Source organism: Megachile rotundata, chromosome 7 (genome assembly GCF_050947335.1).
Source record: "Megachile rotundata isolate GNS110a chromosome 7, iyMegRotu1, whole genome shotgun sequence".
Classification (NCBI taxonomy): Eukaryota; Metazoa; Arthropoda; class Insecta; order Hymenoptera; family Megachilidae; genus Megachile; species Megachile rotundata.
The window spans coordinates 14,229,523-14,245,796 of NC_134989.1; the positions used below are offsets into that span (position 1 = coordinate 14,229,523).

The following is a 16,274-nucleotide window of genomic DNA, read 5'->3' on the forward strand; positions in this document are numbered from 1 at the left end:
TAAAGGCACTTATATCGATCCAGGTATTTCATGGAGAGCCGGAGTACGATGAGTTATGGCTGTTTAGGAAGGGACATTGGCGTAACTAAGATTTTTGTCTTGCACACGTTTACTAACTGTCGGGAATGATTAAATAACTTTTGAAAATTCGGAAATGTATGAATTGGAGATTTAATAAATTGGTCATTTAGGTTCATCAAAATTTAAGAATTTTGAAATTTAAAGAGGTTTAAATATTTGGAAATGTCGAAAACTGTGCAACGGAGTATTTCTACAGCGTTCATATTGCTTCCTAGGACGTCGCTACGCCAATGGGGACAGGTTAAAACGCCCGAAGCGAGTCTTGAAACTTCTTTTTGAAAAATGCAAGTTCGCAATATGCTTTCTTACACGAATCTCATCAGGGAAATAGTTGAAATGGCGTTTCTGTCGATGCAATGAGCAAAAGGCATGACATCGACCGGGAAGAAATCGTTCCACGGAATGGAAAATGAAAATGCGGTTGTCTCGTTTTCCGACTCAAAGGATGAACCCTCGCAGCGATACGAGGCAATCTCTTTACGGGTCTTTTGATCAAGTGTTGACAGGAAAACTCCTTTAGTAAAAATTTATTCCACGACGACAAGTTATACATACGAATTGGACAGATCACATAGCCGCATAAAGGTATCACAAAAAAAGTATATTACAAAGAGAAATTTACGCGCTACATTTGTCGACGAGTATACGATTAACGCGGAGAAGAGAGTTGCAACTTTGCTTCTCGCCTAGGGGACAGGTGCACGCGTTATCTAGAGAGAAAAAACAGATAACCGCACCGTTTTTGGCCCCGTTTATCGATTGGCTGTTTTATACACCTGTTCTTACCGATTTCAACTCGCGATTATTGATAAGTGACTGTTCTTTTTGTACAATTTGCTTTGGTACAATGCACATCACGTTGCAGTGACGTTCCAAGGAACATGAAGATAAACGAGTTCTTTCGTTTCGTCACTCTTATATTCTATAAAACTAGAAGAAGTTCGCGAGCTTCTTACCTAACAGTTTAAAGTTAGTCGCTTGCGTCGAGATCGTCTGCAATTCGCTACTTACGCTTACGTTTACGAAGCTTACGACTCAGGCGGTTTCTTTAAGAATTCGCACGTATTTATTTTTCTTTTCTCGTTAAATTAATTTAGGAACCTTAATTCTAGCTTCCGAGGAAAAGAAACGACCGAGGGCTAATTGCACCTTCGTATTGCCATGCACGTGGTTGTAGCACTAGAAAATTTGTGTGACATAGTGTGTTGGCCAAGAAATGGTCATACGTATACTCTATTATGTATTTGTGAATATAGCAAAACGGTGATAACGTGCGTTTAATACTGATATTGAAAATTGACGATTTTTCGCCCGTACAAAGATGATTCTACATTTCCGATTTTTCACACAGTATTGCGGTGAGAACTCGCTGTTCTAAATCGTTCGAAAAGTAGTATAAAAATATTTGTCCCTAAACCCTAGCAGTCTGCCGCTGTCGTTTCTTTCTGTCGGAAGCTTGACCCAGCGACATTCTACCACCTTATAGTCCCATTTCGCAGCTCTTTGTACACGGACGCAGTTATAACACCGTGAGTCTGGCTATGATTGTCTACGAAAGTCGAGTCACGCGTGGATTTCGACTTCTTCTCGCCAGCCCCATCGATAATGTGTTTCTGCGCCCTCGTGACGTGGTCGCGATTAGCCGTGTTCCTCAACCGATTATTCCCGACCAAAGGAGAATTAGCTGTTTGTTGGGATTTCTTGACACCGTTGGTGTCGCACTGCGAGATCCTGTAATTTGTGTCCCTCGTTCGACAGGGGTTGGACTGTTCTTTGACGCGGGATGGCATGATTTGGTTCAGATAATTCTGGACAACTTGATTCTTCGAGACCGAGTGACACTGCGAATCACCGTTACACCTGTTCGCGTGTTTGCTGTTGCATTTCATACAGTCGTAGGACGAGTTGTCCACTGTTCTCGTAAAATACTTCGTGCGAAAACTCCTGGGTCGGTCCTGAGCGAAGGAGATGGTCCTCTGCCGATCTTCTTCCCGCCAGTTCGATTCAAAAGGCGTCGGTACTCGGACTTGCTTGCAATTCCTCCGCAATTTTGTTCGACCAGCTTGCGCCAGCTGACTCGATTTTCCGCCGGATGCGCACTGAAATTGCGAACATTCAATTTCTATAGGTTGGTCAGAAAATACGCGATTCGGAGGGAACTGGACACACGCCACGTTTTGATCAACTTTCAATTCTTTGTGCCATTCAGAAATTCAATTTAATAAACAAAAGCCACGTCCATTGATAATATCGTGGCGTATTGTCCTTTTCCGAGTATAAAAACATTCACAGAATTTATGAAAAAAATGTTTATCTAGGGATGAAGAAAAAATCATTTTCTGTGCGAGATACAGTGAGTCGTGACGTATAAATCACGTATAAATGATTACAGTACCTAAATGAATCCCACGCGACATGTAGCCTGTAACGAATAGAATCGTCCGTTTACTCTTATGCGAAGAGCAGTTGGTTCGGTGATCTCACTTACCACGGTCACTTGGTCCGATTGTATAGAACGTTGAGATTTCGATAGTTGTCGTTGCTGATTTATGTACAAACAGCTCTTGGTTGCGCTTGGTGCCAGGTTCGAGTTGTTCATTAAATTGTACGTGTATTGAGTTGCCACGCTTTTGGCTACTGGCAATTTAAAAATACATTAATTCTGATAGTTATAAATATCATTCTATAAGCGTTACTACTATTCGCGAAAGAATCGAATGAAAAGATTTCACCGGTTGGTCTGAGGCTTCTGGCGTTCGGAATCTGCGACTCCATACAGGTGCTTATCGATCTGGTCTTCGTGGTTCTTTCACCGCTGTCAATTTGTGCATTCCGTGAAGTCTTTCTGCTCGGTAGCTGCGTACGGACTGAGAGAAAGAAAAAAAGAGAGAAGACCAGAACAATTTATCGTCAACATCATCATCGGCCTCATCATCATCATCATAAATGTATCGGTTCTCTCTCGTAAAATAAACGTTGTTAATTTTACCCTCTGAACAGGAAGGTTCGTACGAATCAGTTCTACTTCTCTCTTTACGTAAATCCTGGTACGAGTGTGCAAGATTTTTACCGACAGTCATGTCACCTTGACCGATGACTGGGCTACTGTTACTAATGGCGGTTTCCTTCCTGATGTGCTCCGAAAGTCGTCTGACTCTAGACTTAGACCTGCTTTTTACAGTCAGTTAATAGATTAATTTTAGATCACAGAAATAATCATTGGTACGCCGCGCGTAAACGAATCGACCCACATATTTTTATGCTTGCGGTGCTTCTCATCCATCATTGAATAAAGCTTATTTCTGTACTCTTCCACGGAAAGCTGGACATCGTCTCTGAGTAACGGAACTACGCTTGAACCTCGTTCCGGTTCGTTGCTTCTTCTATGAAAACTGTCGAATAAACGAATCATTCAGGCCATTAATCTCTCATTAATTTTTAAGCTTCGTGAGCTGAACTGTACACACTTGACCACATAAGGATGCTCCAGAGCTTCGACGGCTGTTAGTCTGTGGTTCGGATTGAAGACTATCAAATTGCCGATGAGATCCAACGCTTCTTTCGGTACATCTGGCAATAAATCCTTTAATGAACGTCTCGGTCCGCTCGGAGTCTTCTCCAATAAATTGGTACCGTAGCCGGCGCAGACCGCAATTAAATCTGGAAAGAGTGTACCGACAGAAAGTCGACCATTTGATACGTGATCACGAAGATGTCTCGTAAAGAATTACCTTCTCTGCTTGGAGGTGGAAGAGTGGCCATTATTCTCTCGACCTGATTAATCGTCGAGGAACCGGGAAACAGTGGCTTCCCCAGAAGCATTTCTCCGAGTATGCATCCTAATGACCACATGTCGATGCCTTTCGTGTACCTAAACAGTATGTGTACTCAGAGAATCGTGTAAATTATTGTGCGGTTTAACGCATTGACTATTGTAGGGAAGATGAACAAGACTATAATAATTATAATCTTTTAAAACTGTAAAAAATTTCATTTTACTACAATCTATTTATATTCCTAAATCTGTAGATCTCTGTTCTGTTCTCTTTCTTCTTTTCAATTATTCGATTAGACGGCGTGGGCCTTGAACGATCACTACAGAAGTCAACGCGTCGAATGAAGATTTAAACGTTCATTAGGAACGACTCGACGGATTACCTCCTCGAAGCAACGAGTATTTCTGGAGCACGATACCAGCGAGTTGCCACGTAATCTGTTAGGGTAGGATCACTAGCGGTTTCACCGTCGCCTTCGCCTATCTGAGTAACAGATCGCGCTAATCCGAAATCGGCGATTTTGCAGTGGCACTGTGCATTCAGCAGAACGTTTGACGGCTAAAAGGAATATCGACACGGCGGTCAATGTAGCATAGAATGATCGAATGCAACGTAAGCTCACCTTGAGGTCCCGATGTATCACGTTCCCCGAATGAATGTATTTGATCGCCTTAAACAGCTGATACATGATGTACACCTTGTGGACGTCCTTCAGGATGTTGCCCTTCTTGATGACGTTGTGCAGATCGGTTTCTGGGGAAACGGGCCGAAACGTGTTTCAGGCCAAATGTCTGAGAATCGTCGCGGCACATGACCTTTCGTGAATTCTTCTTCGAACCGGGTAAAACTCACCCATGTACTCGAATATGAGATATATGTCCCGGTCGTTGTTCGCCTTGTGCAGACCGATTAGTCGTATGATGTTCTCGTGATTGGAGAACGACAATAGGAACATTATCTCGCGAAACGTCCGCTGCGCATCCGTTTGGTTCCCGAAGGCGTCAAAGATCTTCTTCATCGCTACTGTCTCCTTATTTTTCTTGTCTATCGCCTTCCACACGATACCGTAGGCCTGTGACACAACCATAATACCACGTTTAAAAATATGAAGAGGGAGAGTCCTGCAATTAAGGAGACGTCTTCCTGATATCGACTCTAACCCCGGAAAGTCTTAACTTCTTTAGCCATGACCGGCAAAGTTCTGTATTACGTCGTTACGTGGGAGTCCGTACACGTGGTTGCTGTTGTTATATCCAGAATTCGTTGTCATGATTATGACTGTTAAGCGGTCAAGTATCGATTGCTTCCTAGTTAGACTTTTCCGCGACACGGGTACCAAGACGATTGTCATCGATAATTTTATGTACATGTATAACAATCTTTTTCATTGCAGTGCATCACGCAAATATCGCGTTTTCTATAGAATTTTTAAACATGCCATTCACCGTTTTTCTAATAAAACTGTATTATGTATTTCTTGAAACTGTTTGACTTTGATATTAAATATTTTTCAGTATCAAGCTTTGTATTTTGGGGAAATAATTTAAATGGGTTGGTATATGTTACAGAACATATATTAATTTAATAAATACATCATTAACGGGTAATGAAATTTGAGCTTCCACTGATAGAAGCAAACATTGACATTAAAGTAAATATATGCATTTGTTCGTTAGCGTATACTAAATAAATCACTCTGTTAACATACACAATTCTAATGTACATTTTTAAAAAACATGAAAAAGAATTTCGTAAACATTTACAATGAAAAATAAATAAATTACAAAATTGTAAGAAAGTAACAAATTACCCCTTTGCCAAGACGTCGAACGATGTCATAATGTTTGCTGACGTGTGCGTCGATTTCCAAGATCTTTTCAGTGGTATTTTTCGACATCGTGGCGGCAAAAATACGCGAACCAATACGGCTACTAGATTGATTCGAGCTGTACGAAAATTTTCAAACGGAAACGACGTGTAAGGGTCGTAACGTATTCACATCTTTACACATCAGGAAGGAAGCTCCACTCAAACAGTTTTCCCATTCAAACTTCGACACATCAATGTGGCCATGTTTGTACAATTCGTGCAAGTTACTATGACGACAGTGTTCCATGACACTGAACGGCATCGCGTGATTACTTGACCGCCGTGCATGTAAACGGGGCAAGCGCAGGGAAAAGGGTGGTGATTAAAAAACATTTGTTCTTTACGTATAGGAACGTTTATTTATTTCTTTCTTTCCCTTTCCCGTAGTTGGTATATAAACTATGGCTAACGTTACGAATCTCGTTCGACATTTACACTCGCAAAGTATTATGATACATCTTTATTATGAAAAATCGCTGATTACATCAGAATTTACGGAAGTTCTACGATGTATGTAGATTTAACTAAGGGTAACACTCGATACGTGGTACACCGATTTGGTTCAATTTTAGACCAAATCAATGTTCCAAAAATCATACATTTTCTTTACAAATGCAATTTAAGAACAAAAAAAAAAAAATATTAAAGTCGCAAATTTGAAATGCATACTGGTCCCGAAGACACTTACGAATATTATGCTGTACTAACATGCCCACTAAAAGAGTTATCAAATTACAAAATCAAAACGGAAGCGTGCTGTCGATACAAACATCTAACAGTAGTGTTTGAACACACAGGACTTCGAGAAAAATCGGAGTAAGTGGTTCATTTAAATGCCGATACTGAAATCACGCGACGCAGTATTAAAAATAAATCTTTTTTTTTCTCTTAACAGTAATATACTCTCGTGAGGTACTCTGTTTCATCTAGCATGAAACTGTTAGCTTCTTGGGAAACTGATCGTAAGTTTACACTGCAAATACACAAAATCATTGATCAGTATATCCCATAGAAACTTCCAAGTACACTCATATATAGATATTTGCTTTTATTTTTTTGGTTTTTATTGATTTTTATTTAATTAAGAAGTGTTGGGGCTAATGCATCTGTTAGCCCTTGGTTGGAGAATGCGCGTATTGTTCACTTCCTGGGTTGTTGAATAATGATGGGACGTGAACAATGAATTGGACGAGCATCATGAGTTGGCGTAGGTTTCTCATGGAAAACTTGTACAGCTTCTGGAGGAAAATCTGCATTTCCCTTTGCAGGATATCCACTGATCATCAAGGTCTTAGATGGACTGGAACATAATTTACATTTATAAATATTTTGTTTATATGTACTACAAAAAAACAATATTTTTTTCTTATTATTTTTAGACAAACGTTACTAATGAAAAACAGTCATTTCTCTTATCATACGTGTCCACTTTGTTTATAACGTTTTTCTGTAATTACGTTTAATTGTATATCGTCGCACTTATCAACAGCATGGCAGCTGTTTCAAATCGGACTACGTAGTAAACTGTTCAAAGACAATTACTGTATCCTAAGAGTTACTGTCATTTTTTTCAACATGTTTTCTATACCATACGAATAAATAAACGATGCTTCTTTTTGTACATGCATAGATTTCAAGTCAAGCGTGAATTTAACCTTGATGTAAATGAAAAAAACATTACCTGATCGACGGTCTACTTTCATCCGCATCCTTAAGGGGTTTTATTTCGCGATCCTCCTTTGGTGTTTTATGTTGGGTTATTCTCATTCCTCCCGCTTTTACTAAATAAAAAATAAAAAGCGTATATTTTTAACGATGAAAAATTATAAAGATCCGATGGCCTTGAGATATCTGGACAGGTGGATAAAATACGACGTCACATGACAAATGGTGTAAACATATTAACCTTTTCCCGATTTTAAGCTATAAATTTCTTTCTTTACCTGCTGGAGGATGTCCGCCCTTGAGTTTAGACTCTTCGGGACTTGACATAGTAAAATCTATCAAGGGCCCAAAATGTAATTGCAGTTCCAGAAAATTTGTGCGTTACTGCTTGTTGCACCACGGCACCAATCACACTGATTCGATGGCGCTCTACGCTGTAATAAGTGGGGAGCAGTGGGGAGTTCGATTTCCAGTCGCATATCTTTTTCCTCATCTATCTCTGCGTATTTTCGTTGAATTTATAATAAAATATCACGTATACTAATTTTCAAATCCTCAAATTTTTATTATGCATTAATAAATCTTTTTCAGAAAATAAAATAACGGAAAAGGTTCAGCATGTGAAGTCCTAAAATTGAACTTATAGGAATAAATGACATTATAGGTGCTGACGAACGCAATCATTTTTAATATTAGAAATGAATTTTATTATAGAAAACATTTAATAGAATGCAGTAAATCATAAATGCTACTAATTAGTTCCTTTTGTTTTTTGTTCTTGATACATGTAATGGAGGTCTTTGCAATCTTCATCCGAAATGTGGACCCAACCAGTTGATTTCATGTGATAAACTGTGACAGAAATTTTTTTCATGTAATGTATTGTATGAATTATTTTGTATTGATACATACCTCTTACAATACCACCAGAGTAAGCATCTCTATGGGTAGCATGATAAATAGACCTTCTGCCAAGTTCATAAGCTTCTTCATCAGTTAAATCCCAACTATAGCCAGAATCTAATGTACCAAATGCATAGATTGATCCTGATCCTACACTGAAAACTTTTCCTGGGGTACGAGTACCTTCTGAATCAACATAGTACAGACCAGGTCCTCTTTTGTCCCACCCAGCAAGCATCATTCCTATATATAAGAATTGCATTGAATATTTCAGTTGGAAAGATGCTTTTAAATACTGAAGTAGGAACTTACCCATGCTTAATCCCATTCCTTTGTAGGTATATACCATATTTGATAACAGCTTACTAGCTGCAGCAATAGACATACGTTCTCTATTTCTTAATTCATATGTACGACACTGTTTAGCTAGAACACGGTCCCAATAGACACAATCAGCTGCACCTCCAGCCAAAGTTCCAAGAAGATAATCATTGATTTCTACTATCTTCTTCATGGTGGATGAACCTATAAGCGAAAGAAACTTGTGTAAAATTTATTTTATAGGCAAAAAACCATTGCGAACTTACCAATAAATTGACCACCAGTCGCACGTGAATCGACAGCAAGAATAATTCCACCTTGGTATTGGAAACCCAATGTGGTAGTTCCATGATCAAACTTAATTTTCAAGTGTTTTCCAGTTTCGTCAGTTCCTTCGGCAAACTTACCCAACGTTTCTGCAGGCTAAATGCAAACAGAATCATATTAAAATAATATATGTGTAAAAATGATGACTTGAAGATTTCGGGGTCCCTAACCTTTCATAACCTGTACAAAAATCTTTCATATAACCAGAGAATGAAACTCAGTTCATAGAAGAACGATAAAGAAAATTTAATCTTGCAATTGTACAGACTTGGATGTGATTTGTACAGAATAATCAGATGATATAGCAAATTTAAATGAAAAGTGGTTATAAAAATGATTCGCATAAATCACTTACATTTAAATAAGGCGGTACAGCCAGCTGTGCATTGTTAACGAAATTTCTACTGTACGCTTCGATTTCTTGCGAAAACTGATCTTTTTCGCGCACAGCATTAAAATTAACAAACTTATCGAGACCGCAAACTTCAGCAAGCGCCATTTTTCTGATAGTTTAGTATCGAATGCTTGTCATCAGGTTAATTCGACCAATTGCTTATAGTGGGCGCATCCAGCGCAATAGTACTCCAATTTACCGCGCAGAGTTTGATTCATTGCGCACTATAATTGTGTTATGTTTACGTTGCAAGATTTACAAGAAAGTAAGTGGTAGACACTGATAAAACTTGCAGAATTTTATAACAAGTCATAAAAGAGGAAGTCAAGAGTTCACTGGAAAAAAAGAACGCGATCGATCAGTGAAAAAATGTAAGTGCAAATCTTGTTCGATAGCGAGTGCGGTAGAACTAGTACAGTATAGGTTATAGACGGCAAGAACAATAGTAGTGGTCTTTATAAAAAGATTTAGGATAAAATATGTATGTAGTTGGACATAATACATATATTAGAAACTATTTATTATTTTTGCGCAGAATTTCACGAAACTTATTATCGACATCATTTTGTACATAAAGTAGGAAATTTACTTTTCAATGTCGTTACAGCTTTGTTCGCACGGTGGCGCTGTGAGTACGAGAACAGAGTCCAACAGTGGATCGTGCTGATTACGTACGGACACTTTTTCTTCGGGAATTACCGCGGGAAGGGGGTAAGTCAATAGCAGAAAAATATTTTATGAACACGTAATTCGTAATTCATTAGTATATCATTTCGTAAATCGATCGTTATTACGAAGTTATTCCGCGGATATAAGTTTAGAAATCTGAGGGAAACGATACAAAATTGACTTAATAGTACAAAACGATTATTCGTATCGGATGCGATAAGTGTTTCCTCAGAAAAAAGAGAGGAAACCTACGAACTTAACATTTCCGTGGAGGAGAGCTGGTCCTAGCGTCGAGTTGACATATCGTTCCACGTGGAGGCGTACTCCATGGTCCATGTATCGCGTGATTTATAACGTTAAGATAATCAAAAGCGAGGGCACGTCATATTTCGATACCACGGAGTAGAAAATATGTTGGTGTTTCGTTGAAACGTTGTTGAATATCGCGTATTATTTTGCTCATGGGGTCACCGATATGACGTAGAAGAAGAGGTCACGTGTAAGGGGGTAAGGCACGTTACCGTGGTTACTGATTGGTCTGCCTTCTGATCGCACCACCCATAAACAGCCGGACGTGTTATCCCGAAACACGATAATTTATAATTGCATATTTTCCTTTGCGATTCTTTCGGAGTAAAGCGGTCGATGTTTGCCTGCCAGGGAACACCGATAACGATAACATTCTTTCACTCTTCTCTATTCCTGCTATATGGTCCCTTTTCCAAACGCCGATGCATCTGGGAGGGATTCTTCGCATAAGTACAGGTTACATTTTTAAACTAATTGTTCCACATCAAGTGGAGTATGCTCTACTATTTTCTTTATCGCATCAGTTTGATCAAATCTTTGACCACATCGTGGTGCATAAGCTTTCCTCAGTCTAGATGCTTTCTACAGTCTCCTAAGTTTTGTACAGTCTTCTAAACTTTGTACAAATTTCCTGAAGTTAACTTTCTTTCCTAAGTTCATCCTCTTTTTATGTCAAGTTTGAACTACGTCTTTCTAAAATTGAAAGTAGTGCAATTCTTGCAGCCAAAAGTCCCTCAAGTATCATACAACAAATATATTAATTAAAACATCGATGAATATATAATAATTAACAGAGATACAACATTAATCGCAACGAAAAGAAACTATAGAAAGCACGCGATTTCCAAAGGCGGTAGAGGAATTAATGCCTCATCAAAATCTCAAGCCAGAATCTCAAGCCATTATACTTTTTTCCCCGTCGTATCTGTTTTGATTTCGTCCCGACGTGTTTCCAACATCGAAGTTCAAAGAACCGAGCAGCCTTAACAAAAAAGTACGAATCACAAAATAACGACCGCAAGATTCGACAATGTCGGAAAGTTTTCATCCGATAATCGTGCCAATTAGACAGGGGCTATCTTCGGCTGTATAAACTACGTACAAACGATTCGATCTTTATTATCTTATATGTAGATTTGGTAGGCAGACGGATTGATATTTTGATGTCGAAAAAAGGGGAGGAAAAATAATGATATGAGAAAGTTAAGGTACAGGCTCGTCTGAGTTGTGGGGGTGTAGGAATTTTGGGGATGTAGGGAATTTTGGGGATGTGGGAGTTAGGGGATGTGGGAATTTGGGGATGTAGGAATTTTGGGGATGTGGGAATTTTGGGATGTGGGAGTTAGGGGATGTGGGAATTTGGGGATGTAGGGAATTTGGGGGCGTAGGAATTTGGAGATGTGGGAATTTGGGGGCGTAGGAATTTGGTGGATGTGAGAATTTGGGGATGTGGGAATTCGGAGATGTGGGAATTTGGGGATGTGGGAATTTGGGGGCGTAGGAATTTGGAGATGTGGGAATTTGGGGGCGTAGGAATTTGGTGGATGTGAGAATTTGGGGATGTGGGAATTTGGAGATGTGGGAATTTGGGGATGTGGGAATTTGGGGGCGTAGGAATTTGGAGATGTGGGAATTTGGGGGCGTAGGAATTTGGTGGATGTGAGAATTTGGGGATGTGGGAATTCGGAGATGTGGGAATTTGGGGGCGTAGGAATTTGGTGGATGTGAGAATTTGGGGATGTGGGAATTTGGGGATGTGGGAATTTGTGGACGTAGGAACTTGGAAATATAGAAATCTAGAATACAGAGACTCACATACTGTGGGGATTCAGAAACGTGCTGACTAGGTAGATTTACATATAAGATAAAATACTGCAATTTGGGGAACGAACTAATCTAAGGTTTAAAGATTTAGATCTTTAAACATCCAGAAATCTATACTAAGGGGTTTATGAATATATATAAGCTACTAGAGGCTTACAGACCTAAGTATCTACAGATCCACAAACCTAAAAATCCATGCTTCTTTAAAATTCGGCGCAAAGAAATTCCATAGATATAAATTCCTACAGATCGTTTCGATTCTGTTCGAGAGAGCGTTCGATAACACGCGAGCGCATTCGAACGGAGGAGCTGTTGGTATTATCGGGTTTTGAGGGTCGACGAGGTCGACGGTGCGACGCAAGATTCGATAAGTTCTCGTAGTTGATCGTTTCCATTGCTGTCCCTTGATCCTTCGATTTTCCTCGACGTTTTCTCGTCTTTTTCTCGCTGCATCGCTGATCTCAAAGTTCACATCGCGATTCATAGAAAAATGTCGGATATAAAATTGCGAACGTAAAGGGACGCTCGTGACGGAAGCACGATTATATCAGCGGCAAATAAACAAAATAATCGATCACGTTGATTCATTCGTACAAACTTGAACGGCGAACAAAACATGTTTTCCCCGTTACATTCATTTAGTGCGTACGAAACCTTTTGTCCATGCTTAATGCATTGATGGTAATTCATGATTTTGTTATTGTCCCGTTCGATTTCTTTCTATCGTATGTTTTCATACGAACATGTGCTCCATTTAAAAAATTAGCAGCTACGCAGTTAACATCATTGATTGTACAGTTTAACAGCCTCTTTGGCTAACTCGAACGTGTTATTGTCCATCCGAGGCAATATAACGAGAGTCCACGAGGCCTATCTCAATTTCCTCCGTTTCCAGAGATTCCATTAGTTCCATCAATCGACTATCGATGACAGTCGTTATCAAGTTTCGCGAATGTGGATTTCCTCGATCAGCACCTCTCCAGATACGCACATACGTTTCTGAACTTTTGCATCGATAAAATTTGCGTCGACACGTAGTATCGAACTCGTTGACCTGGCTGGATGATTCACGACGATCAACAGACGAAAAAGATGCTGCCTGGTTCGTGTCAGTGTCGGGGTTCAACGTTCAATCCGCGCAAGGACGCGAGCTTTGCCTCGAGACGCCGAAGCACGCGTGTGGAAAAGTCACAATGATACTCCTCTTATCGGCACGCGAAAAAACTTTGCGGTCCTTGGTACCTACACGCGCGGCGTATTACGGCTGCTTCCATTTCCTCTGCTCGTGGCAATTGTTGTCATTCGCCCGCAAAAAACTTTAAACTTAAACGCGTATCTTCGCGACCGGCTAATCTACTCGGACGCGCAGAGCTATCTGAGGTTATTCCCAAAAAAGTTGGAGTGTTTGAAACTTTGCATCGAATTTTCAATTATTAAACTGTTTCTACTATGTGGAGACTGTGATACATCTCATAGATGCGTTAGGATGAATGAGGATGTCTGATGTGGCCTCATAGATGTGTTAGGATGAATGAGGATTTCTGATGTAGCTTTATAGATGTGTTAGGACAAATGAGGATGTCTGATGTAGCTTCATAGACTTATTAGGATGAATGAGGATGTCTGATGTAGCTTCATAGACTTATTAGGATGAATGAGGATGTCTGATGTAGCTTCATAGATGCGTTAGGATGAATGAGGATTTCTGATGTAGCTTCATAGATGTGTTAGGACAAATGAGGATTTCTGATGTAGCTTCATAGATGCATTAGGATGAATGAGGATTTCTAATGTAGCTTCATAAATGTATTAGGACAAATGAGGATTTCTGATGTAGCTTCATAGATGCATTAGGATGAATGAGGATTTCTGATGTAGCTTCATAGACTTATTAGGTTGAATGAGGATGTCTGATGTAACTTCATAGACTTATTAGGATGAATGAGGATGTCTGATGTAGCTTCATAGACTTATTAGGATGAATGAGGATGTCTGATGTAGCTTCATAGATGCATTAGGATGAATTAGGATTTCTGATGTAGCTTCATAGATGTGTTAGGATGAATGAGGATTTCTGATGTAGCTTCATAGACTTATTAGGTTGAATGAGGATGTCTGATGTAGCTTCATAGACGTATCAGGACAAATTAGGATTTCTGATGTAGCTTCAAAGGTGTAGGGAGTTGTATAGATGCTTCAGGAGTTACAAGTTAGAAGTCTTCCAAGTTAACTCATAAAATGAATCTATAAAATTTCTGAATCTTCAAAAATTCCTAACTCCACAAATTTACATCCATCCTAACTCCAAGCTTCTAAACCTTCAAATTCCCAAATTCTGAAAATGCATTCATTCAGTGCATCCTAGAAAATCTTAGGGACTATGTAATTGAGTGGAAATGGATTTTGAACGAGATCTACAAAGAAACGATCGAGAATCGCAAACGCGGTCGTTGGTCCTGTTTCCTCCATTTCCCACCCACGGTAGCTAGCGATCAGCTGCAGCCAGCGACCGCTACTTACTCTCGCTGCTAACTGCTCACCTTCACCTCGTCTCTTACTCAACGATCGTGCCGAGTTCTACCCCCATTGCGTAATTACCGGCGAGCGATCATTACCGAGTCAAATCGTCACTCGAGCGGAATAAGTGCGTATGCCGATCAACGTAAAAATCGTGTTTATTGCTTTATGCATACGCCGATCGCCTCGTACGCATCGTATTGTGCGGGAATATGTTCTGCGATATAGGAAAAATGAATAGACCCACCTCCCTGCACTCGGCCTACGTAATAACAGAACGAACAAATAATAGTCAACGATCTGTTTATTATTTACCATTAATAATACCATCGATCTGTACGATATCTTTGTCGGACATTTCCATCATCGTTTTGTTATGAATTCTGCCGTTTATCGTTTTGTGTTCGCACTCGTAAATATCTTTTTCCTTATTTTTGTTGGTGTGTACGGTTTACATGTTACAAATTTCTGATCGCGATACGGTGCTGATGCAATAACGATTCAGAGTTGTATCTAACATATTTTCTTTCATATTAAGAATATCTCTTGCTGGAGTAAACTGTTCGCAATTGTGGCAAGATGTTACAAGAGTGGCGCTTGATGTGGCAAGAAATCGTATCAGGGTAAATCGAGGTAAATTTACCAGGATATTTTGGAGATACGAAGAGCACTTTGGACACCTAAACAATTTGATTTCGGATAATTGCAAGATACTGCAATTCCATGCGTGGAATCCTTGCACACCAAATCTCTACGTGTTGAATTTCCATGCGTGGAATTCCTACGTGTTGAATTTCCATGCGTGGAATTTCCACGCGTTGAATTTCCACGCGTGGAATCCCTACGCGTTGAATTTCCATGCGTGGAATCTCTACGCGTTGAATACTTACGCACCGAATCCCTATGCGTTGAATTTCCACGCGTGGAATCCTTACGCGTTGAATTTCCACGCGTGGAATCTCTACGCGTTGAATTTCCATGCGTGGAATCTCTACGCGTTGAATACTTACGCACCGAATCCCTATGCGTTGAATTTCCACGCGTGGAATCCTTACGCGTTGAATTTCCACGCGTGGAATCTCTACGCGTTGAATTTCCACGCGTGGAATCTCTACGCGTTGAATTTCCATGCGTGGAATCTCTACGCGTTGAATACTTACGCATCGAATCCCTATGCGTTGAATTTCCACGCGTGGAATCCTTACGCGTTGAATTTCCACGCGTGGAATCTCTACGCGTTGAATTTCCACGCATTGAATTTCCACGCGTTGAATTTCCACGTGTGGAATCTCTACGCGTTGAATTTCCACGCGTGGAATCCCTACGCGTTGAATTTCCACGCGTTGAATTTCCACGCGTTGAATTTCCACGCGTTGAATTTCCACGCGTGGAATTTCCACGCGTGGAATCCCTACGCGTTGAATTTCCATGCGTGGAATCTCTACGCGTTGAATACTTACGCATCGAATCCTTACGCGTTGAATTTCCCCGCGTGGAATCCCTACGCGTTGAATTTCCACGCGTTGAATTTCCACGCGTTGAATTTCCACGCGTTGAATTTCCACGCGTTGAATTTCCACGCGTGGAATTCTTACGCGTTCAATTAATTAAATGTAATT

The 16,274-nt window shown here is 40.0% G+C and overlaps 4 protein-coding genes across 7 annotated transcripts in view; 1 reads left to right on the forward strand and 3 right to left on the reverse strand.

Annotated features, from left to right (window-relative positions):
• Positions 1 to 593: 593 nt before the first annotated feature.
• On the reverse strand, positions 594 to 6,026 carry LOC100882356 (Extracellularly regulated kinase 7). Of its 4 annotated transcripts, XM_076533779.1 has the most exons (12): positions 5,668 to 6,026; positions 4,710 to 4,929; positions 4,480 to 4,610; positions 4,240 to 4,415; positions 3,813 to 3,952; positions 3,549 to 3,741; positions 3,333 to 3,473; positions 3,071 to 3,249; positions 2,814 to 2,948; positions 2,570 to 2,718; positions 2,477 to 2,503; positions 2,046 to 2,180 (listed from the first exon to the last, which is right to left on the reverse strand). In XM_076533779.1, the coding sequence occupies exons 1-11, from the start codon at positions 5,752 to 5,754 to the stop codon at positions 2,477 to 2,479; spliced, it is 1,578 nt and encodes a 525-aa protein (XP_076389894.1). In that variant the 5' UTR covers positions 5,755 to 6,026; the 3' UTR covers positions 2,046 to 2,180. The 4 variants fall into 4 exon arrangements, with proteins under 4 accessions (XP_003700809.1, XP_012135018.1, XP_076389893.1 ...); XM_003700761.3 differs by lacking the exon at positions 2,477 to 2,503 and having other exon boundaries at positions 594 to 2,180; positions 2,570 to 2,715; XM_012279628.2 differs by lacking the exon at positions 2,477 to 2,503 and having other exon boundaries at positions 594 to 2,180.
• A 145-nt stretch (positions 6,027 to 6,171) lies between these two features.
• Positions 6,172 to 7,829, reverse strand: LOC100875221 (death-associated protein 1). Its single transcript, XM_003700783.3, has 3 exons — positions 7,670 to 7,829; positions 7,408 to 7,507; positions 6,172 to 7,026 (listed from the first exon to the last, which is right to left on the reverse strand). The coding sequence occupies exons 1-3, from the start codon at positions 7,716 to 7,718 to the stop codon at positions 6,867 to 6,869; spliced, it is 309 nt and encodes a 102-aa protein (XP_003700831.1). The 5' UTR covers positions 7,719 to 7,829; the 3' UTR covers positions 6,172 to 6,866.
• A 245-nt stretch (positions 7,830 to 8,074) lies between these two features.
• On the reverse strand, positions 8,075 to 9,506 carry Prosbeta5 (Proteasome beta5 subunit). The gene is made up of 5 exons (XM_003700762.3): positions 9,298 to 9,506; positions 8,882 to 9,038; positions 8,607 to 8,819; positions 8,304 to 8,537; positions 8,075 to 8,243 (listed from the first exon to the last, which is right to left on the reverse strand). The coding sequence occupies exons 1-5, from the start codon at positions 9,439 to 9,441 to the stop codon at positions 8,143 to 8,145; spliced, it is 849 nt and encodes a 282-aa protein (XP_003700810.1). The 5' UTR covers positions 9,442 to 9,506; the 3' UTR covers positions 8,075 to 8,142.
• A 64-nt stretch (positions 9,507 to 9,570) lies between these two features.
• The window catches only part of lolal (longitudinals lacking protein-like), a 97,236-nt gene continuing 90,532 nt past the window's right edge, over positions 9,571 to 16,274 (forward strand). The window contains exons 1-2 of the mRNA XM_076533787.1: positions 9,571 to 9,707; positions 9,944 to 10,047. The gene's annotated coding sequence lies outside the window, so the exon portion shown is untranslated. The remainder of the gene's footprint in view (positions 9,708 to 9,943; positions 10,048 to 16,274) is intronic.

Coding starts and splice junctions, on each gene's coding strand:
- LOC100882356 (XM_012279628.2), bottom strand. CDS start 5,754: ATGTCGAAAAATACCACTGAAAAGATCTTGGAAATCGACGCACACGTC. Junction 4,611..4,709: donor TCTCATATTCGAGTACATGG/GTGAGTTTTACC, acceptor CCGTTTCCCCAG/AAACCGATCTGCACAACGTC. Junction 4,416..4,479: donor TGATACATCGGGACCTCAAG/GTGAGCTTACGT, acceptor TATTCCTTTTAG/CCGTCAAACGTTCTGCTGAA.
- LOC100875221 (XM_003700783.3), bottom strand. CDS start 7,718: ATGTCAAGTCCCGAAGAGTCTAAACTCAAGGGCGGACATCCTCCAGCA. Junction 7,508..7,669: donor GGGCGGACATCCTCCAGCAG/GTAAAGAAAGAA, acceptor TTTTTTATTTAG/TAAAAGCGGGAGGAATGAGA. Junction 7,027..7,407: donor GAAAGTAGACCGTCGATCAG/GTAATGTTTTTT, acceptor ATTATGTTCCAG/TCCATCTAAGACCTTGATGA.
- Prosbeta5 (XM_003700762.3), bottom strand. CDS start 9,441: ATGGCGCTTGCTGAAGTTTGCGGTCTCGATAAGTTTGTTAATTTTAAT. Junction 8,820..8,881: donor GACTGGTGGTCAATTTATTG/GTAAGTTCGCAA, acceptor TTTCGCTTATAG/GTTCATCCACCATGAAGAAG. Junction 8,244..8,303: donor CTCTGGTGGTATTGTAAGAG/GTATGTATCAAT, acceptor TTTCTGTCACAG/TTTATCACATGAAATCAACT.